The sequence below is a fragment of the Papaver somniferum genome, chromosome 10 (genome assembly GCF_003573695.1).
Source record: "Papaver somniferum cultivar HN1 chromosome 10, ASM357369v1, whole genome shotgun sequence".
Taxonomy (NCBI): domain Eukaryota; kingdom Viridiplantae; phylum Streptophyta; class Magnoliopsida; order Ranunculales; family Papaveraceae; genus Papaver; species Papaver somniferum.
The window spans coordinates 85,580,915-85,604,771 of NC_039367.1; the positions used below are offsets into that span (position 1 = coordinate 85,580,915).

Below are 23,857 nucleotides of genomic sequence, written 5' to 3' on the forward strand. Positions count from 1 at the left end.
ATGTGGGACTTGGATACAATAAGCTAAGACAGACAGAGCAGTTAGTGGACTTAAATTTATCTCTCTTTCTTTTTTTCACTGTTGAAAACCCTGACAAAGTGACAGTGAAACAAGATATTCATAGAGATAATATTCATAGTGAGGAAAAAAAAATAGGTATATGTCAGTGTGGATCACTGTCTTGTTGGTGGTTTAGATGTTTGGATATGAGGAACCTCCATTGTTGAGCACTCAAGTTCTGCTCACTCCACTGGTTATTATTTAGCTGTTGTTATCAAGTTTTTAACAATTGAGATACTGGGAATCAGAATGTTGGTCGTCGTTGTCGGTGCACGTATGAGTACGGACTCGTTTAACATCCAGTGGTATGTTTTGTGACTTGCAAGTGTTCCGCGTTTGAGTGCACTCTGAAGCCAAATTAGCACCTATTTCTTGTTCTTCAATGTAAGCATAGATCGGTCATGTTCCGATGATTTGAGGCTGTTAACGTTTGGTTAGAGCGAATCAACCAACGGGTGAAAGTTTTAACAGCATAATAGTAAATAAAAATAAATCATGTGAAGTCAAGTTTTATCAGGCCAGGGAGAGTTCATGCATTAAGGCCGGGCATAATGCAGATTTCTCAAAATCAGTTGCTAGCAAAAGTACCAAAGTTATTTAGAGGCTTCAGAGAAACCTGTCTGGTTTGTAGGGGAAAGTGCAACTCAGACGAATGGTGAACAGCCAAAGAATCCAATTAAGTCCAATCCTAGAGCCACCCATGTGCAATGTCTGCAAAACAGAGGTCTCCTGTATGACTAGAGTCATGATTTGTCTAGATAATCAGATTTCAGTTACACACTAGTCACTATAGCAATTGCACTAGCCTATGACTTGTTATTGTACCACAGTTTAGAAAGTTAATTACCAACCAAACTGCAGTTTAACTACAACCCTCCAAGAATTCATGATTTAGTACTAGTGCGAATGGCATCTTGATGGTCTTGTTAATGCATGAGAGACTCCAATAGGTTCCCTCCCTTAACTTCCAGTGTTAAGTACAATGGAGCATAGTTTGTTGCTGATGGGGGATTGCTTGCACATAATATGTTTTTGGATTGATTTGCTCCATGTTGTTAGCTGAATGGAGCAACTCCAAAACCCTCCAGGCGAATCCTACTCATTTTTGTGATAAATCAGCAGCGGGATCCTCATAATTTTGAACTTCAGATGCCATAGTGAAGATCAAAAGGCACCTCAATTTCGACCAAGAGTTTTCACCTTAATACTAGGAGGATCACTTTTCATTTTGACTATGTCCGGTGATAGGCTGCATATTCAATATTCATAGGGGACCAGTATTGCAGTCGATAACATAGCAGGAGAGTTCATGTGTTTACCGCAGCCTAAATAGAAAAGTGAAATACCAACCAAGTCTCTACAATCAGATTTATTGATAAACATCTAATTCTACACAATGGTGTGTTAATAGAGAAAGATCCGACTTGGATCTCTGCCAAGGGAGCAAAACTTTATTTCCTTCTCTGCTTGCTTAGTCTTGATCCAGTTAATCAGTTATATCCCATAGCTCAGACGAGCACCTCGAAATAAATTGTCGTGATGTTCCTAACAAGTCTCTTTCCAAAAAAGAAAAGAATGATCCTAACAAGTCTTCCACCTTGGGATATGTTTTTGTATCTCGGCACATGAATAGATTTCTTAAGCAAATCAGTGTAGTTGAAGGGACGGTTGATTTTCAAACCATTAATTTCCCACAATATAACCTCAAATAGACATTCCGAGACAAAATCTGATTTATAAATTTCAACAAAAAATAACAATCTTCACCCTGACAGCTTGCAGGGAAAATGAGTACTCAACATCAGAACAAAGGATGATAGTAAACAAAATTTCTGAGAGTTGCATCAAACTGTATAAGCCTTCGGTGGACTAGCAATCCACAAAAAAAAAAATCAATCCCAAGAGCCTAGAGTCATTTTAACCCTACATATTTTCCGACTTTAAGCCTTATACCTTCTCGCCATGCATAGCACTTGCTGTAGTATGCAATTGTTTGACTTCATGGCGGAGAACAAGCATGGACCAGCAAGCAGCAATGTTCATTTTGGCTAAATTTATGTTGGCACAAAAGGCACGGGATCTGACACTCTAGTACCTTGCCATCATGAATCACCAAACAATGTATCCATCATGTTAGAGGGAGAATCACTAGTTCCATTCTCGTCAAGAAAATCATGGGAAGCATTTTCCTTCTTAATCCTCCGTTCTTCTATGACAGATTCCGCTTCTTCTGCACAGAAATTTCGCCTGCCTTGCTTTGCAGGCCTCTCAGCTACAACAAATTTGTTCCCATCACGAGATCTTTCAGAAAATCCTGCCCAAACTGATACCAGAATGGATATTAGGATAGTTGCTTAAATGCCAGCAACAACACAGGTAGACAACTCTATAACACACGATTTAACAACCGGATCAAATGTCCGAGATGGAAAACAAAGTGCAACATTAGTAACTGAACAGTGATTCAAACTTCAGGTCTATATGTTGAAGCAGTTATCCCATCCACTACATAGAGTGTTGAAGCAGTTATCCCATCCACTACATAGAGAATCGTATACAAAAGCTATAGCAGAGATCGGTACTACCCTTGGGAATATGGTGAGAAACAAGATGTCCATAGAACCTTCATGTTCCACTATGACTACTGATGGGCTCAGTTTACGATCCTCAAAGAAACACACAACCCTCTCTTACTAATGGCTCAAATCTACAACACTAGCGCTCACAGTCACAGAATTCTTATAGCACTAGGTACATCGAAAAGAATGGTTTTTTTCTTCACTGATTATACTGAAAATTGTATTAGGGCGTGTAGTAGGGATTACCTCCAAAATGGTGCAGAACAATTGAAGCTGCTACAGTAACATTCAACGAAGCAGTTCCACATCCATACTGTGGAATGTAAACAAAGAAATCACAAATCTCACACTCCTTTGCCGAAAGACCAGTTCCCTACAAAACAAACCAAATGTAAGAACTTCAATCCGCCCACATGAACTCATATACACATCCCAGTGTTGCGAATTCCTAAACCCTAATAGCAATGTGAAAAATTAGGGCAATAAGAAATCATCAAAACTAGGGCTACAAATACCTCATTACCAAGCAAAAAGGCTGTATTTTTACGAAAAGGATGTTGATTCACAGGGGAAGCCCCATCAGCAATCTCAACGCCACATATGTCACAATCTTTCTCTTCCTACAAAACAACAGCAAAAATTTGATTAAAAGATTTGATATTTAGGGTTTTGAGGAAAAACACATTAAGGGAAAGTAAGAAAGGAAGGAAGAACGGACCTTTAAGTAAGTACGAGCTTCAGTGAGAGAGTGGAAGTGACGAAATTTGACATGAGAAGTAGAACCATGACTACCAAAAGCATTGAAATCTCTACGACCAACTAATATGAATTCTGATACACCAAATGCAGTTGCACTTCTGGCCATTGTTCCTATATTATGTCTCTTTGCTATGTTGTGTACTAATACGAAACTCTCTATTCCTTCTCTATTTGCCATAGTATATTACCACTACCAACCACTATATCTGCTCTTCCCTGAATATACAGAGAAGAACTGCTGCTTCAAGAGTACAAAAGTCTATGCAGAGAACAGGGCTTTTAAAAACAAAATAAAAAAAAATAAGAACCATTTTTTTTTGGGACCATGGTTTTTTTTGTGGGTACCATGATTTTATTTTGGGTAAATACATTAGAAGTAAATCTAGGTCACCCCTTATCTAGATATTTATATTAATACCTAAATTATCCTCTTGATTATTTTTGGATGATGATTAGTTAGTGTAATGATTAGTGAGATGATTAAGTTAAGATAATTAGTGAGATTAAAAAATCAGATGTTTTTTTTTTAAAGAAGTAGAATTATTGAGAGAGTAAAGTTAGAGAAGATGAAGAAGGAAAACATGAAAAACGATGGATTTTACCAACCACAACCGGAGGAAGGGTATTTGGGTACCCAGGTATGCTTCAAACTTAGATAATGTTGGTTGAATTGCTCCAAACTTTCAAAAAAAAATGAAATTTTTTATGTAGATTTGGGCCAGTTCGGTTACCATATGTCAAGAACATGTAACCGAACACACCTGAAAGTGTAGTTCGGTTACGTTTTCCAAACACGCAGGTTATCGAACTCGCTCGTTGATGAAGGTTTTGGTCGTACAATGTAATGTTCGGTTACCTAGGATAAAATGGTAGGTAACCGAACTTTGAACTTAACAATTTATTTGGGTACATCTTGTGTGTTCGGTTAGTTCGCAAACTTCAACGCAACCAAGTTCCCAACCGAACTGCAGGTTAAAAGTAACCTAGTGTTAGAAGTTCGGTTGGTTCACAAACTTCAACATATTTTGCGAATCAACCGAACTGGGCTTATATATGCATATATGCAATTAGGCAAACGTTCGGTTACTACGAAATTTATTTCTTGGCGAATTAGGTAGAGTTCGGTTACGAAGTTTCAAAGGTAGAGTTCGGTTACAAAGAAAACTTAACATTTTTGCGAACGAACCGAACTTGTGGACTTCTCATTATTTTCGTAAACTAAAGTTCGGTGATATCCTTATTTTGCGAAGGAACCGAACTTATGGACTTGTGTTGTTCTAATACAAGGAGTTCGGTTAAATGTATTTTTTTTCGAATCAACCGAACTCTGAGTTCGGTTAAGAAAAATTTAATTCGTGATAATCGAACTGAACTTTTCTCTGGAAAAAAACCCTCAATTAAACCTCTCTGCAACTTCCATTTTCAACTCATTTTAATGATTACTTCTCATTTATTCAACCAAAAACGAATGACAAGTAATGGGTTTGTGAGAATATCTTTGTTAATGTTTTAAATTAAGCTATATATATATATAGTGGTGGTGGTGGTTGGTGGTGGTGGTAATCGGAGGTGGTGGTGGTAATCGGTGGTTGGTGGTGGTGATAATCGGAGGTGGTGGTGGTGGTAATCGGCGGTGGTGGTGGTGGTAGTCGGTGGTTGGTGGTGGTGATAATCGGAGGTGGCGGTGGTAATCAGCGATGGTGGGAGGTGGTGGTGGGAGGAGGTGGTGGTTATATATATATATATATATATATATAGGCGGTTATTGGTTGGTTTTAAATTAAATTAGGTTAAGGGTATGTTAGTCATTTCAATGCTTTAGGACACCCCTTATAACCATAGGGAAGGTGGCTAATAAAACCATGGTCCCTAAAAAATCGTTCAAAAATAAACCGTCGACAGCAGGGTTCGAACCTGCGCGGGCGAAGCCCAACAGATTTCAAGTCGGTCTCCTTAACCACTCGGACATATCGGCTGCAGTGACCTGTTTCTTAGTTATTCGACTATCTACAGAGAATGATCAAAATAACATTTTGAGTTGGATAGTATATCTCTAATTTAAAGAATCAGTGTGAGAAAGTTCTCATGATTGATAAAGAATCAATTATTGAGCTTCCTATAATCCACACAAATCTCCAGTTATAATCCTTCTTCTTCACAAGTAAAATTGGAGAAACAAATGGGTTGTGGCTTTGTTGGATGATGCCACTCTGAAGCATATCTTGTACCAAATTTTCAGTGACAGAATTTTGTACATAAGGACACTTGTCGGATCTCTGATTGATGGGAGTGGAGTTGGGTTTGAGGGTGATTTTGTGGTCAAGGCTTCTTGGAGGTGGCAAATGTGTTGGCTCTGCAAATACGTCATGAAATTATTGTAGAAACGTATCAATGGAAGGAGGAATTAAAGGGGTTTGGATAGATTCAGATATAGAAAAGAGGTGAGCACAAACTCCATTGGAATTTTTTCGGAAAATATGCTAACTCCTCTGCCACTAATCTGCTTGAGAGATGGAGAGCTAGAAAAACCAGTTAATTTTTTGACCTTTTTGTTTGAAAGAAATATTTAATTTAGAGAGATAAAAAAAATGACATTCCCAACTGTCTAAGCCAATCAGCTTCCATTACCATGTCACACCCACCCACTGGAAGCAATCAGAGATCATCAGAAAAATCATAACCCTTTATTTTCCATTACAAAGAATTATAAACCAGAACTCACTGTCTTTTCTCTATTAACCACAATCACCAGTAAATGAGCAGCTGGTTGAATATTACAATTCAAGGATTTTGCAAGGAAGCAATCTAGAAACATGTGAGTACTACCACTGTCAATGAGAATAAAAATAGCTTGTTTTTTTAGAAAAACAGAAATTCCAATAGTATCCACGATATTATTAATAGTAAGTACATGAAGAGAAATCTTCATGTTATTCTCTACTAGAGAATCAACCACATCCTCTTGTAGTACCTTTTCACCTGTTAGGTCATCTTCTTCTGTATCTTTTGTCACTATCAAAAACAATTGTTGTTTCTTAAGAAGCATCATGGCTTATACATCTCATCACAATTATAACATAAACCATTTTGTTTTTTTAATTCCCATTTGGTTTGAATCAGTCTCTTGATTTTGGGGGGACTAGTTTTAGGATAGTTGAATTGTGGTGGTTTACTATTCAGGGGTGGTATGGAAATCAGTTTTGGATGAAACTTAACTGATATAGTGGTCTTGTAGTGGAGAAGGAATTTGAAAATATTTTGTGGTGGTTTTTACAGATTTTTTTTTGGGTGATAAGAGATTGTTCTTACATCCTAACAAGAGAAATAACTTGCATCAAATTGGTAGGGTGAAACATGAGTATAGACTGGTTGATTTGTTCTTTCAACCCTCTAATAAAATTCATCACATGATAGCTCTCATAGAACTACGGGTGTATACTAACTATTAACATTCTCAAACTCATCAAAATAATCACCCATAATAATAATATGTGATAATTTATTAAAAATGTCAACGATATTTTTATTTACAGGATTCTCAAAACAAATAAAAGCTTCTTCAGCTAATTCCAACCGAGATACAATAGATCTATAAATTCTAACGATATTTGTCGTCCTTACCATCAAGATGTATGGCCTCCATTTGTTACTCTTTGAGCTTCATCCCTGATGTTGTTGAGCTGGAAAAAATGATCATACTTTTGAACCCATCCTTCTGGATTTTCTTCATCAAATACTTGGAAAGTCCAATTTAGGCATTCGAGTGTCAGTATTCAAACCACAACCATCAAAATTATGAGTGAAAATTGAACTTCCTTCGTCTTCCTAATGAGATGTAAAACCTGGAATTCCTTCTGACTCCATATAACCATTATCTTTTTTTTTGTAGTACTTTGTATTCGTAAAGATAGAAAAGTAAATTGTTCCTTCATGTTTGCTCGTAGATCAAAAAAATCTTGACTCAGTAGATCGATTTGTAAATGTTGTTTCTTCTGTTTATCAACTACATCTTTTGTAGATGGATTATTGAATCCTCCCATGATGAACATGAAAGAACGCTCTAATGCCAATTATTCACCAGTATGAAAATTATTGGTGAAAATTATTAGAGAATCATCCTGAGAACGAAAGTTTTATTGAATGATAAATTTTTTATCTTTCAAACAGTCTTTCTTACACATTTAAAGCAACAAACTTGATCTCAAAGCAGACCCTATCACTATATCGATTGAGCATGATTCTGAGTGACGAGTGTGGCATGCGCAATTCATCATTATGATAGATGAAGCATAAAATGTATGTTGAGACAACAATATGCTTGCTTTGTGGTCCACATACGTTGAGTCTGATGGACTATTGACGATTGTGATATATCATTGTGTCCACTGAGGCAGCAATGATATTCACATGATTTGGATGGATGAGCATAAGTCTGATGAGATTGCTGGATCGATCATGGACCAATATGCATTTGATGTGTCAAGCATTTGACAGGAAATCATATAAAGATGAATAATGTTGAGTAACTATAAAATATTCATCCTCGATCCGTTATGTAATGAGTAGTGCGAATGACATAGCAGAGATTGTTATATTAAAATATTGGTAGACAGACCACGACTAATGAAATATTGATAGCCATATTATGAAATATTACTTCTCAGAGCAATTGGACATTGATAGTTGAATCGATAAAATATTGCTTCGTCTAGCAATTAATATGTTGGTAGCAAGACCAAACATTAAATATTTAATTAAAATATTGATAGCTGGGTCAATATGAAAATTATTGGTGCTCAGACATAATTAAAATTATGCTCTGCAGAGCATCAAGTATGAAACCCTAATTTGGAGAGTGATTGACCAATGAGCAATTGATAGACGACTGACTAATGGGTAGAGGGACCGACCGATCAATGAGTATGATGAACGACCATTGGTGGTGGTGGTGGGACCAGCTAGGCGGTGTATGGATGATTGTCCACTTGGTGTAAGAAGGATGGACCAAAATAGATGCAGATATATCGACCATGGTGGCAAAAAGGGAGCTACCAGGACCGGCCACCATGTCGACCATCGTCCATTCCTGAAAATTTTGGTATTTTTGGTGGTCCTTCGAGCATTGTTTTGGTATTTTCAGAGGTCTAATGAGGAAGTAGAATTTTTCTCTAAAGACCAATATTTGAAAATATTAATATTTAAGCAAATTATATGGTGGAAAGACCTAATGGTTTCGGGACCATGTTTTATAAATCATATGGTCAAGGGAGCAATATTTGATAAGATATTAAAAATCAAGGAAGTTGATCCAATGAGGAAGTCCTTGATAAGGAAATAATAAAATAACAACATTAAGAAAAAATTAAGAAAAAAAAGGGGACCGGCCACGGCACCGGCGGCATAGCCGGTCGGGTCATGCGCTCCTTTTTTTGGTTATTATTATTTTCTCTCTCATCTTTCCTCCTTTGATGATTTTTTCATATCCTCATTTGTCCATGTTTTGGGTGCTCTTTGGAGCATTATGACTGAATGCACCCACGTTATTTTCTCATGGCTTACTATGACATGGCTGCAAGTGACGCATAATGATTGTGCGTTACAGAGTTGCAGGCCAAATCTGTGTGCAACCAGAATGGCGCAACACCGCGTAGACTGTCAAGTGCTAAGAATGGCATAACCCCACAGGGCCAATGAAGTGCAAAGGTAGCATTACATTGTAAATAAATTTGTCTAAGTAATGAAGCTGGTTGGCCGACACAATGAAACTTCATTAAGGGAAAGGCAAGACAAAGCCAAAGTGGCAAGATGCAACATGCAACATACGATGTTGGCATTATGGCATGTCCGTGGAATTGAGTCGGCCTTGGTGATTGAAGCACAAGGATGGTGCGTGCATTAACTTAGAGCAAGAAGTTGGCAGGGACAAGGTGGCTGGCATCATATTAAGGCCAAAGTCCAGTAAAGCGCAATTGTTGTGCATTACATCTCAAGTGATGGTTAGGAGTTGGTTACGAGCTTCACAATCATGCCAAACACGCGAGACAAGTAAGGACGGTTATAAAAGAAGTTTATAATCGTGGGGGAGTCTTCATAACCACCAATAACAGATGTGGCATCATTTGGCTTGACAACACAAAAGGTGGTAGTTGAAAAGCAAGCTGGCGGTTAGGAAAACTACCTGATGGGACACATGGATGTTCCATGCGTGTGCAAGTGTTGTGCACAGTTTTGGCTAGTGAGTTTGTTGTATAAATAGTCCTAAGGAGTGAGAAAATCAGTAGGCTACACAAGAGAGAGTTAGTCTCATGTTTGAGAGAGTTAGGCATTCACCAAGAGGGTGAATGTCATGTTTTTGGTCCATGTGATGGACGAGTTTTTTAATCTTACTTTAGTGAAATAAAATGGGTTTGTTGCAGTAATATTTGTGTTCATTATGTTTTTGATGTTGTGTGAGAATTGGTTAAGTACATGGCAGAACCTCTTATGCTTATGGGGGCATGAAGAGTTAGAGAGAAAGAAGAAAAAACTTTCGTTGTGCAATGCCTTATGAGTGAAGGCAGATGCGTACTTTGATGCAAGTATGCAAGGATGAATGATTTTGGGTGAAGTTGATTCACTGAACCACAATCATTGCCGGTCATGTCCTATGAAAATTTTATGCGATTAAATGGGCGTGTGACAGTCGGTATCAGAGCTGTGTTAGGGGACACAATTGCTGAATTTTCTCTCTTTTACTCAAGTTAATGTCATTTGTTTGTCAAATTCAGTGAAGAATTGTTTGGGTTTCACTAGTATGGAGAAGTTGGTCTTGTGTGGAAAGATCAATTGGAATGAACTTGAAGCTTGAAGTAGCAACAGACTAGTAAAGTTCATGGAAAAGGTGCCTGAATTCCATCCCAAAGTGTTAGGCGAACGCGCAAGAATCATTGAAAACCGGGTTTTCAAGTGATGGCATGACAAAACTAAGGAGTACGCTGACTTCTATGGTGAAAGTCAGGTGTTTAAAGTCCATGTTTCTCACAAGTATGCAAAGATTATGCATTTGGAATGCATATCTTTGTAGTGTTATCAGTAGCGAGTACATTACATGTTGTAATGGGAATTTTGCGAAAATTCTTGAACTCAAAGAAGTTGATGGCCTTTGCAGTGGCAAAGTAGATGAAGAACCTGTATATGCGATATATTTGAAGGTGTTTTCATCGTAGCCAGTTGGTGGAAGATAAAAATTGTCTCTCTCGAATGCATGTACCTTGGTGGTAATGCAAAGTCTGGTTGTGAACCAGCATGTTTGTGGAAATGTGATTCCATGAAGGAAGAATTGGATGGTCAATTCTTATCTAGCATAAAGCTTATGGAAAGGCCGAAGAAAGAAGCGCAAGTTAGGGTAAAACCGATACACCACGGTCTTGCATTTGCAAAGAGTTCTTCGTTGATGCTAGATGCGCACAAGGTGTGTGCTTGCACCTGGTTTATGAGTGAGATCAATATGCTTGGACAAGGGTTTTCAAAGACCTGCATTTGATCGTAACCACAAGCGGATGTTCTTGTCGACTGCAAATCAACAATTGTTGCTACTAAAGTTGATTTTGAAGAAGGGAAAAGACAAGAGTTGTCAGTTTGCATAAGCAGTAAAATGAGTTCCAAGTTTGATGAAGAATGTGGCATTCTTACTTCATGGAACGTAGGCAATGACGCCTCATTTGCAAGGATTTGGCCTTGTTTGCAACTGTCCAAAGTGTTAATCCGCGGAAGTCATTGAGTGATATGACTTTGCTGAGCTCTATGGTGATGCTCAGAATCACCAAGTTAAGTCTGTTCCAGTTGTGCACAAGTTTGTGTCAAGATTTGGGTGCTAATTGGCATAACATGTGTGCAACAGTAACATGCGCCAAATGGATTTGGGCATGTCCAGAATGCATGATGCGGCTGGAGATGCAAGTTAGGCGAATTGTAGATGCATGAAAAGATAAGGACAAAGTAGTGGTGATGCATAAAGATGGCATGTGACCATTATTGAAGAAACCTTCATGAAAGCTAAAGCAAAATGATAGCATCACTCTAAAAGGAGTATTCAACTAATGTCAATTATATTGTGCTTCGTTATGGGATTCGCATAAGAACGTTGATAGTTGGAAGAGTGCATGTGGCAAAGTGAATTGCTACATTGGGGACAGCAGGCGCTGTCTCGTTTCCTTTGTTTCTTAGAAGCGAAGTTGAAGTCAGTATTGCAAGGCTTATTAGGTCTTACAAGTTGCAATCAGTTGGCGCAAGTATTTGCTCAAGTTTGAGTATACTTTCAGTTTGGGTCGAGTGGACCTTGGTGTTGGAAATGAAGTCTCTCTATGTAAGGTAGTAGTGAATGAGGATATTTGAAGGGAAACATCTTGCCTCTTTCGTTCAAAGTAAAGCTAGTTCGCGTGGAAGATGCTACATAGCATATTAAGCCAAAATATACAATAGAAGACGCTGAAAGTGAAAGAAACAAATATAGGAGTTGGTGGCATAGTCGAGTTTGCTGTTGAGAGTTATGTGGAAGTGCGAAGGCATTTGGCAACGAATGCATGGAGTAACGAAGCAAGAATGAAGATGTAAGTCCATCAAATATATGAGTTAAGAGTAAACTCATTGTTAGGGAGAACATGATGTTGTTTTTCCACCACATTAAAGCGTAGCAGTTTGAAAAGCAAGTAATGCTTAAAGTGCTGGTTTCAATGCGCGTGAAGAGGATGCCTGGTCTAAAGAGACGGTGTGATGTCACGGGTATCCTAAGTCATGACTATACCAGAGTCATGTATTTCAATCATGATGTTGTGACAATGCAAGCAAAGAACAGCAAGGTGCAGGTTTTTTGGCATACAAATGATGCAAGTCCAAGAAGGTGAAGTTTGCAACATGATTTTTAGGCCAAATCTAGTGAAAGTCCTGAAGTTTGCAAAGTGCAGCAAAGGTTGTAGATTTTGGCGCATACCAAGAGTGGTACGAAATCATAGGGTGCATGCCTTAAGGCATGGCATGATTTGGCGTAGGCGCATATGATTAAAGAATTGAGGCCAAGTCTTGTATAAGTCCTGTTATGTTGCGTGGTGTAACTAAAGTCGGAAAATGAAGGCATAATACAATGGCAATGATCATTGTGATCATTTGGGAAGAATCATTACTTGTGTACACTTAGGCACAAATGATTCATGCGAAGTTCAAGCACAATTCAGGGAATTGGCAAGAAGAATTTCCAAGTTGCATTTGGGTGTTGATATGCGATTGTAGTTGAAGTTGGAGCGTAGGCCAACGTGACAACAACAGTACAAGTCAGTAGGATCAATGACAAGTCAGTAAGCTAAGTGATGGCACATGGTACTAGGCAGAAAAATTTTGGCAAGGAAAACGCCCAAACATGTTTGCTGATTTCTGAGATGGGCTCAGAAATGTACAAGGCCAGAGAACAAGTATAGCGAGTATACTTTGTTGCATTCGACGAGGGCGTTAAACGGATTAGGTGGGGGAGGTCTATGACATGGATGCAAGTCACGCATAATGATTGTGCATTACATAGTTGCAGGCCAAATCTGTGTGCAACCAGAATGACGCAACACTGCGTAGAATGTCAAGTGCTAAGAATGGCATAACCCCGCAGGGAAAATGAAGTGCAAAGGTAACACTACATTGTAAATACATTTGGTTAAGTAATGAATCTGGTTGGCCGACACAATGAAGCTTCATTTAGGGAAAGGCAAGACAAAGTCAAAGTGGCAAGATGCAACATGCAACATGCGATGTTGGCATTATGGCATGTCCGTGGAATTGAGTCTGCCTTGGTGATTGAAGCACAAGGATGATGCGTGCATTAACTTAGAACAAGAAGTTGGCAGGTCCAAGGTGGCTGGCATCAGATTAAGGCCAAAGTCCAGTAAAGCGCAACTGTTGTGCATTACAGCTCAAGTGACGGTGAGGAGTTGGTTACGAGCTTCACAAGCATGCCAAACACGCGAGACAAGTAAGCACGGTTATAAAAGGATTTTATAATCGTGGGGGAGTCTTCATAACCACCAAGAACATATGTGGCATCATTTGGCTTGACAACACAAAAGGTGGTAGTTGAAAAGCAAGCTGGCGGTTAGGAAAACTACCTGATGGGACATATGGATGTTCCATGTGTGTGCAAGTGTTGTGCACGGTTTTGGATAGTGATTTTGCTGTATAAATAGTCCCGAGGAGTGGGAAAATCAGTAGGCTACACAAGATAGAGTTAGTCTCATGTTTGAGAGAGTTAGGCATTCACCAAGAGGGTGAATGGCCTGTTTTTGGTCCATGTGATGGACGAGTTTTGTAATCTTCCTTTAGTGAAATAAAATGGGTTTGTTGCAGTAATATTTTTGTTCATTATGTTTCTAATGTTGTGTGAGAATTGGTTAAGTACATGGCAGAACCTCTTATGCTTATGGGGGCATGAAGAGTTAGAGAGAAAGAAGAAAAGACTTTCGTTGTGCAATGCCTTATGAGTGAAGGCAGATGCGTACTTTGATGCAAGTATGCAAGGCTGAATTATTATGGGTGAAGTTGATTCATTGAACCACAATCATTTCCGGTCATGTCCCATGAAAATTTTAGGCGATTAAATGGGCGTGTGACACTTACCCATTGGTAGCTTGTATTGCCCGAAAGGAAAGTATTCATTATTAATTCATATGTTCAGCTGAGAAAAGCTATGAATTGAAATATTTTGGAAAAATAAATATTTTCTAGGAATTCAGTAGCTGAATATAGCACTAGAATTTATTTATAAGTCACTATATACTAGTATGGAATCTATCTAGGAGCATTATATTCATCCGGGAACAGGTTACATGATGGTAGTAGTACCATACTAGTTTCAAATATTTATTTTGTATAGTCATGTAACACCTAGAGGGGAATAATACGACCAACACCAGTGACATCCTGAAGACATTATTCCTTTATACTAGTGGCCAGTCCATCTAGGAGTTTTCCAATCATTCTTGATTTTATGCAAAAGTGGATACTAAATTGCATGGTATAATGATCGATGGAATATGCAGAATATTTAAAGCTCATCAGAGAGACTCTAATATTTTCGTTACATATTTTATGCTCTGAATAGGTTACATGATTGGTCATGGATCATCGTAATAAAATCTTTTATAACTAAATTATAAAATATATATGAATTTTATATATTTGTCTAAAATCGGGTCAGAAATATACAAAACTATGATTTTACAAGTTTTGCCTTCGTCAAAAAATCCACCATCAAACAACCGGGTAACAATATAAAAGATAAAGGCTCTCATTACTAAATTATCAGCACCTCTCAATGGTTTATGACGTCTCTACGACATAGAACCCATAGAAGTACACGTTTGATACGAACATTATAGACTTTTGGAGGACCAAAATGACTAGAAACAAATATTAAATTTTAAAAATTAATAATGATCAGAATTGCATTTCAACGAATACATACGGGAAATGATATTCATCCCGAGAGGATAATCTCAATTGAACTCGTACCATAACTGATTAGGGTGCGTCAAATACATCACTGCAACGTTTCTTTGAATGATGTACAAATGAAAAATGGAATTTAACCCGAGAGGATATATAATCCAAATTTTTCCCGTATTATAACTATAACTAATCATGATGCGCCAAATTCCTGACTATAACGTTTCTTTAAATAATGCTACACCAAATTCCCGACTATAACATTTCTATGAATAATGCCACGACTGGCACTCCGAATCAAAGAAAGCGTCATTTATCCAACTTTCAGTGCGACATCTGACCAAAAATTAACAATAATACTTGTGATGACTCCTGCTTGGGAGTTATTATAATCGAGCACCTAAATGCATATGCAAGAAAAAAAAACAAGAGATTATCCTGCAGTGCAGAATTTGAGAAAGATTTTGTGGTGGGTTTTACAGATTTTTGTTGGGTGATAAGGGATTGTTCTTGCATCTGAGCAAGAGAACAAGCTTGCATCAAGTTAGTGGGGTAAAACATGAGTACGGAGTGTTTAATTTCTTCTTTCTTCTCTCCAATAAAACTCATCGCATAATAGTTCTCACGGAATTCCGGGTGTATACAAACCATAAGTGCTTTAACATTCTCAAACTTATCAAAATAATCCCCCACGATGGTGATATGAGATAAGTTTTTATAGAACAAAAAAATGTTGACTCGATATATCGATTTGTAACTGTTGTTTCTTATCCTTATCAGCTACCTTTTTTGTAAAGTTGCATTACCAGATCCTCCCATGATGAACAGGAAAGAACATATCTGCTGCCAATTGTATTATACTTAGAGCAATCGAAACAACATATTTGAGTTGGATAGTAACTCCGATTCAGAGAATCAACTTGACAAAGAAAGTTCTATTGATTGATAAATTTCTTCACTGTTGGAACAACCTCTTGTACACATTTAAAGCAACAAACCCTATCTTAAAGCAAACCCTCACCCTAACTGACGCATTTCAGTATCTCAACGATTACGATAAAAAATACCGGATAAATATATAAAAGATATAGGTACTCACTAACTAAGCTACCGATACCGCTCAATAGTTTATGGGAGCTTATGATAGAGAATCATAAAAATGTGCATTTCTTACAAACACTGTGACCTTTTGGAGGACCAGAATGTCCAAAAACAAATATTAAACATTAATAATAATCAGAATTGCAAGTGAATACATACGGGATGTAATACCCCGATATCGGCAGTGGTACGCCGATGGAATGAAATATAGGTAATGATTTGTCCTTTCCTAACACCGAGGCCTTTTCAGCACAATTGGCTCCAGAGTTGGCAGAAAACTCTGCAGTTAAGCGTGCTCGGGCGGAAGCAATCCTAGGATGGGTGACCTCCCGGGAAGTTGCTGCTAGATTACCGCAGCGAAACCCTTTGAAAACCCCGCACTGCCGGATAACCGCAGTGGCTAAGTGGGGACAGTATCGGTGGAGGGACGGGTCATTACAAATGATATCAGATCCGACGACGGGTCACCTGCCGAGGGTGGGAAGGTACACTGGACGGGGTTGGTCCAGGTGCTTCTCATGAGGGGCAGGGAACGTCGAAGATCTGGGCTTAAAAATATATTCTGGAGCCGAGGACGGCTCCAATTTAAGGTGGTGGTATTGTAATACCCCGATATTCGACGGGTCATTACAAATGATATCAGAGCCGACGACGGGTCACCTGCCGAGGGTGGGAAGGTACGCTGGACGGGGTTGGTCCAGGTGCTTCTCATGAGGGGCAGGGAACGTCGAAGATTTGGGCTTAAAAATATATTCTGGAGCCGAGGAAGGCTCCAATTTAAGGTGGTGGTATTGTAATACTCCGATATTTGGCGGTGGTTGGCCGAATGGAATATAAGTAATGGTTTGTCCTTTCCTAACACCGAGACCTTTTCAACACAATTGGCTCCAGAGTTGGAAGAAAACTCTGCAGTTAAGCGTGCTCGGACTGGAGTAATCCAGGGATGGGTGACCATCCGGGAAGTTTCTGCTGGATTACCGCGTGATGCCTGTTGAAAACCCCACACTGCCGGATGACCGCAGTGGCTAAACGGGGACAGTATCGGTGGAGGGACGGGTCATTACACGGGAAATGGTGATAATCTTGGATAATATCAATTGTAGTCGTACCATAACTGATTAAGTTGCGCCAAATTTATGACTTTAACGTTTCTATGAATGATGTACAAACAAAAAATGGTATTTACAGAACAGGGTGCGCCGAACTCGCGCCAAATTCCTGACTATAACGTTGAGTAATGCCATATTGGCACTCCGAACCAAAGAAAGCATCATTTCTCCAATTTTTAGTGCGACGACATCTGAGCAAAATTTAACAGTAACATTTGTGTTAACTCCTGCTCGGGAGTTATTATAATCGAGAACCTACATGCATATGCAAGAAAAAATTAAGAGATTGTCCTGAAGTGAAGAGGGAATTTGAGAAAAAATTTGTGGTGGGTTTGACAGACTTTTGTTGGGTGATAAGAGGTTGTTCTCGCATGCAAGCAAGGGGAAAAAAGCTTGCATAAAGTTGGTGGGTGAAACATAAGTAGAGAGTGTTCGATTTCTTCTTTCATCCCTCTGATAAAACTCATCACATAATAGCTCCCACGAAACTTCCGGTGTATATATGCACAAGTGCTTTAACATTCTCAAAACTCATCAAAATAATAATCACCCACAATGGTGATATGAGTATTTTCATTTGAAGGATTCTCGAAACGAATACAAGTTTGTTCAGCTAGTTCAAACCAAGATACAATAGACTTATAAGATTGAAGATTAGATAACCATTTGTTGGCCCTACCATCAAGATATATATCCATTTTTTACTCTTTGAGCTTCATCCCTGATGTTGTTGAGCTTAAAAAAATGATCACACGTTTGTACTAACTAATTTACTTTTCTATCTTTACTTTATTTTTGTAAAGCCTGGCATTTTCAGGGACGACCCATAAAGAATTAGGGGCGACTAATAAGAAAAAATAGGTCACCCAAAACTAAAATGAAGCCATCCCTTATCTCTAATTTTTCTAAATGGCAAATATATCCTCAATAATCGGTAGTTTAATTTGATGAGCATATTTTTTGTGTCAAGAAAACCACAATCAGAGGTTTATCGGGAAAGAATGCTACCGATTACTGATGTTATAATCGGTTGGTAATGTTGTAATCGGTAGTTAAATTTTATATATTTAGTTTTAGGAAATTTCTGGTTATTTAGTTTTAGTTTTTAGTGGAAGAGAGGAGGAGGAGGATGAGGAAACCATTTTTCTTAAATCAACAACAAACATGGAAATGATGAAGAAGGTGAAGAACTTAACGTTTAAGGTTCACTACCATTAAGAGATGACGATTGGGGTTTTTGTTGAATGATCCAAACTTTTGTGGAGAGGAAACCCTAGACGACGATTTCATGGAAGAAAGCGAAGAATTACACGAAATCGAAGTTCATAATGGATCAAACATACAGGTATTGTGTTAAGAAACTTTAATACCCATGTTGTGTGCATTTGTATGCGATTTTAAACGAGAAAAATCGATTTATGCATGCATTGGATGCCATGAACTACCCAGAATCGGTGGATCATGGAGTACCATATCTACCGATTAAAGGTTACTGAGACATCAAATATCTACAATCGGTAGTTTCGTGTACATATAATCCTTCCGATTATGAAAAAACCCCAAATTGAAATTTTAATTTTTCATAATCGGTAGTTTTGCAAATTTACGTTACTACCAATTTTCAAAGTCGCCCCAAATACGAGTTTTCTCCAAACTTATAATAATTGGTTTGTTTCATATTTTACAATCGGTAGATTAGAGAAAAATTCAAACCTCCGATTTAGGTTGTCGCCCCAAAATCAACTTCCTACAAAACTGAAAATATTTTAATTCTCTAAATTTCACAATCGGTAGTTGATAGAATAATTTATCTACCGATTTTAGCATAATCGGGTGTTTGGAAAAGAAAAATGCCACCGATTATTCAACTTTTTTTGTTCAGGAACCGTAGAATTTTCCAACTATATAATCGGCAGTGTATGTTAGTATCTGACTTCCGATTCTTACGTAATCGGTAGAAAGGTACCATCTCGTGCGTTCGATTATTATTGCCTAACTTGTTGTTTTCGTACGTAGGCTATTGTAGAGGTTGATGACGATTATTATTTGAGGCTTGATACTTACCTACACTATGCAAACGATTTGGTATACTCACGACTACTTTTTTCTTTTCTTATAATAATGTATGTTAAATGCTTATTTTACGAGGTTTGTTTTGTTATATGCGCATTTAGTCATTTGGAAGTAAGGAGGAGGCAAAGGAATGGCTTATTAACAAGGCAAAAGAGAAGATGTGTGTGGTAGTTCAGAATCGTTGCGTGAAGCCCATTCGATTTGAAATGATTTATGAGCGAGGTGGGGAGAAAAATAGTCACGAGGGAAAGAATCGTAAGTATGTAAGGAAGTCGGAGAGGAGGAATTACTGAACCCATATAAAGAAGATTTGATGCCCATTTAAGGTTGTCTTCTATAAGCCCGACGGTAGGGAAGGTAAAGAGTGAAAAATGTTTAAAGTTGCTAATGGTTGTCACAACCACGATAATCCGGATACTCTTATTGGACATGTAATGGTGGCAAAGTTAAAACCAAATGAAATGGATATGGTGAGATCTATGCGGATTTGTAAAGCGAGTGCGATCTTAAGTAAAATTAAGGCGGACGACCCCAACAACTTGTCTTCTTTTTCTATAATTAAGTCGGCCCTAGCTATGATCAAAAGGACAGAATGGGATGGTAGAACGGTCATGCAACAATCAGAGTGGTTAGCGAAGTTACACGACTACACGTTGAGAATGGAAGCAAAGGATGGTAAAGTGGTTCGTATTTTCTTGGCACATCCCGAAATGATCTAATTGGCTCAATGCTTTCATCAAATTTTGTTGATAGATGCTACTTATAAAACAAAAAAATATAACATGTCGTTGTTGAACATTGCTTGCCACACTTCGGACAAAAACACGTTTACGATTGCATGGGGTTTAATGGATCATGAGAACAATGTGAATTTCATTTGGATGTTGGAAACGTTAAGGTCTATTTATAACGACGATAATTTTCCAAGGATTAACGGATAACGATCAAGCTTTAATGAATGCAATATAAGTAGTGTTTCCGGAATCCCAAAACTTACAATGTACGGGGCACATTCAATGCAACCTCAAATCCAATTGTCATCATCATTTCCAAGATAAAACCAAGGAAGGGTACCAAGTGAAAAAGCTGAGGTCTAACAACCTCACCCAATATTTCTCTTAGAAATTTGTATGGACTAACTCCAATATACTTTCAAGAGAATCAACTAGACAGTCAGACTTAATCTTAAGAGAAGTATATCAAAGAGTTATATCTCAATCTCTCAATTCAATCCGCAATCAAACAAATAATAATTTGCGAGCCCGATTGAATATAAGAGAGATAACTTGAACGGTACCAAAGACCAATGTTCAAGGATCAATCAATTTCAATCAACAACCAAAGGTTGGATTTACCAATTGATCGATTCAACGCACAACCTGTGATATTTCAATTATATAAAAAAATATAATGCAGAAAAGAAATAACACAGCTACCAGAAGTTTTGTCAATGAGGAAACCGCAAATGCATAAAAACCTCGGGACCTAGTCCAGATTGAACACCACATTGTATTAAGCCGCTACAGACACTAGCCTACTACAAACTAACTTCGGTCTGGACTGTAGTTGAAACCTAATCAATTTCACACCGATTCAAGGTACAGTTGCGTTCCTTACGTCTCTGATCCCAGCAGGATACTACGCACTTGATTCCCTTAGCTGATGTCACCCACAACCAAGATCGTTGCTACGACCCAAAGTCGAAGACTTGATAAACAAATTTGTCTAACACAGAAAAGTCTATAGGAATAGATAAATCTGTCTCCTACATAAATACCTACGGGTTTTGTTCCGTCTTTTGATAAATCAAGGTGAACAGGAACCAATTGATATACCAGACTTATATTCCTGAAAAAAAGCCTAGAAATATCAATCACCTCACAATAATCTTAATCGACTAGCGAAACAATATATTGTGGAATCACAAACGATAAGACGAAGGTGTTTGTGACTACTTTTCTATCTTTCCTATCAGAGATATAAATCTCAAGCCAATCTTACGATTGCACTCAATCACGATAGTGTTTGTGGGTGAAAACTGTTTCTGCTGATTTTGGTAATTTTGGGTGTGTGGATGAGAAACGAATCTAAACCCTAAACAATGCACTGCACGGGAGTAATTTTGATTCGAGAGATCAATCTGTACAATCCTGGCCTAAACCAATAAATGGTTGTTCCAGGATTGCTTCGGTCACAAAGTGAAGGAGAAGGGTTGGTCTTGGGGAGGGAAGCGAAGAGAGTGTTGAGACCAGAATCGTTGATTCTGAAGGTGTGGTTGTTTATGACTTGTATCTGAAAGTAGTACAATTAGTGGTGGTCAAAGCTACCAGGTGATTTCTAGATACTGTATTGTTGCGGACCAAAACTTGTTGTTTGGTGAAAATAGGTGAAGCCTATTTATACAAGTCATATTGAAACGTACCCTGGTCTCGTAGGAAGTGGAAACAATTGAGTGGTGGAAGAATAGAGTAACGTATAACCGTCAGACGTTATGCTTCCATGATGAGGGAAGTGAATTCGTGTAACCGTAGTCATTACGCTTCCATGATGAAGGAAATGAATTGTTTACACCGTTACTTTTCACCACCACTAATTGTCATAGTTCATGACACTTTCTTGTAACTGGCGCATTGCACGCCACACGCTGTAAACCTCCAGACCAATACCTTGATGAGTATCCCCCAGTTTGTGACATGTTTGATGTCTCGAGTGTTTTCGTGGAAAACGTGTAGCAGGTTGCTATGTGTGGCAAGTCAAAGTCAAGAGACTTTTCCATAGGAAAATAACATGTGATGCTATTAGGCTTGCCTTGGTCGGCCGCCTAAAACTTGCCACAAGTCCGTCAGTTTGGTGGCAAACTTGAATGGATCAGATTACATCTCATGAGGAAGGGTAGCCGTTGATTATGGCCACATCTTTATTGTATAACAAAGTGGCGCCATTAGCATAGTGGCACCTGGCGTAGCCGTGGCGTAGCGGGTTGTCTGGGACTTACAACAAGTCCTTCAGTTAAGTGGCGAACTTGGATGGCTGAGATTGCATCTCATGAGGAAGAGTGGTCATTGATTATAGTTGCATCTTGTTGTATAGCGAAGTAGCGTCATTGACATAGTAGCGCCTGGTGTAGCCATGTCATAGCGGCATGCTAGTGGCATGCCAGTGGAGTAGCCATGGCATAGCGGCATGCCAGTGGCGTGGCATAGCAGCATACTAGTAGTCGTGGCATGGCGGCATGCCAGTGGCGTTGTGGCATGGCCACGCCTGTGGCGTTGTAGCATGCCAAAGCTAAGGTTTGGCTCTGTGGACAAAATTAGGGCTTGGCGGCGTGGCCAAGGCTAGGATTTGGCGTCGTGGTAAGAATTAGGGCTTGGCGGCATGGCCAAGGCTAGGTTTTGGCGATGTGCTAATAATTAGGGCTTGGCGGCGTGGCCAAGGCTAGGATTTGAGGTCGTGGTAAGAATTAGGGCTTGGCGGCGTGGCCAAGGCTAGGATTTGGCGTCGTGGTAAGAATTAGGGCTTGGCGGCATGGCCAAGGCTAGGTTTTGGCGATGTGCTAATAATTAGGGCTTGGCGGCGTGGCCAAGGCTAGGATTTGAGGTCGTGGTAAGAATTAGGGCTTGGCAGCGTGGCCAAGGCTAGGATTTGGTGCTGTGGTAAGAATTAGGGCTTGGCGGCATGGCCAAGGCTAGGATTTGGCGTCGTGGTAAGAAATAGGGCTTGGCGGAATGGCCAAGGCTAGGATTTGGCGTCATGGTAAGAAATAGGGCTTGGCGGCGTGGCCAAGTCTAGGTTTTGGCGCGATGGTAAGAATTAGGGCTTGGCGGCGTGGCAAGGCTAGGATTTGGCGTTGTGGTAAGAATTAGGGATTGGCGGCGTGGCCAAGGCTAGGTTTTGGCGCGGTGGTAAGAATTAGGGCTTGGCGGCGTGGCCACGGCTAAAGTGGCATGTTGGCATGCCGATCAATATGTTGTTGTGGTAAGGCGCGTTTGGCTTTCCAATTAGTATGGTGGCGCGGCAGGGTGCGTTTGGCCTTTAATGTATGGTGGCAAGTTTGGAGCGACTTGATTGGCCGAGGAAAGGGTCCGACCAAACATAAGGTGCGGCTACACTTCTGGTGAAAGTGGGGCGGCTTTAGAGCGACCTTATTGGTCGATTAAAAGAGGGCCGGCCAAGCATGGGTGTGGTTACACTTCTGGTGAGAGTGTGGCGGTTTTAGAGCAACCTGATTGGTCGATTAAAAGAGGGTCGGCCAAGCATGGGCATGGCTACACTCTAGTGAGAGTGCGGCGGCTTTAGAGCAACCTGATTGGTCGATGGCAAGTGGGGGCGGCAAGTATGGGCCCAACCACTACTTATGTGCGCGTGGCTAATTTGAGGAGACACGATTGGTCGAGAGAAATAGGGCCGGTTTAGGAAGGGGCGTGGCCAATGGCAAGTGGCGCTAGTTGGCCTAAGGCATGGCCATGCCTCCCTTTGCTGTTGCGGCTCCCTGTTTTCTGATTCTGATCAAGGTTTTGCACTTGTTAATCCATGGCGGATTAATTACCTAGTTTTCCTAGGTTTAATTTCGACAAGCAAGGTCTGATATACAGCGCGAGGTGCAAAACTCTAACTTCTGCAAGTTAGTCAGGTCAATTGATTGAATTCTATGTATTGACATAGAGTTATTTTAAGTTCATTGCCAGAGAGCAGCATGCTTTTTCTAATTGAATACCT

General features: G+C 39.3%; 1 protein-coding gene and 1 non-coding gene across 2 annotated transcripts; both read right to left on the reverse strand.

The window, feature by feature from the left end:
• Positions 1-1,780: 1,780 nt before the first annotated feature.
• Positions 1,781-3,659, reverse strand: LOC113318938 (putative TrmH family tRNA/rRNA methyltransferase). The gene is made up of 4 exons (XM_026567229.1): positions 3,358-3,659; positions 3,155-3,259; positions 2,886-3,012; positions 1,781-2,383 (listed from the first exon to the last, which is right to left on the reverse strand). The coding sequence occupies exons 1-4, from the start codon at positions 3,574-3,576 to the stop codon at positions 2,163-2,165; spliced, it is 672 nt and encodes a 223-aa protein (XP_026423014.1). The 5' UTR covers positions 3,577-3,659; the 3' UTR covers positions 1,781-2,162.
• A 1,632-nt stretch (positions 3,660-5,291) lies between these two features.
• Positions 5,292-5,373, reverse strand: TRNAS-UGA. The gene has a single exon. It is a non-coding gene; the product is annotated as a tRNA-Ser (tRNA).
• Positions 5,374-23,857: the final 18,484 nt, after the last annotated feature.

What these genes read in the sequence shown, in the direction of transcription:
- LOC113318938 (XM_026567229.1), bottom strand. Translation starts at nt 3,576, where the DNA reads ATGGCAAATAGAGAAGGAATAGAGAGTTTCGTATTAGTACACAACATA. An exon ending in AAGCTCGTACTTACTTAAAG is followed by an intron (nt 3,260 to 3,357) that starts GTCCGTTCTTCC and finishes GTTGTTTTGTAG; the next exon opens with GAAGAGAAAGATTGTGACAT. An exon ending in TGTTCTGCACCATTTTGGAG is followed by an intron (nt 2,384 to 2,885) that starts GTAATCCCTACT and finishes TTCTGGTATCAG; the next exon opens with TTTGGGCAGGATTTTCTGAA.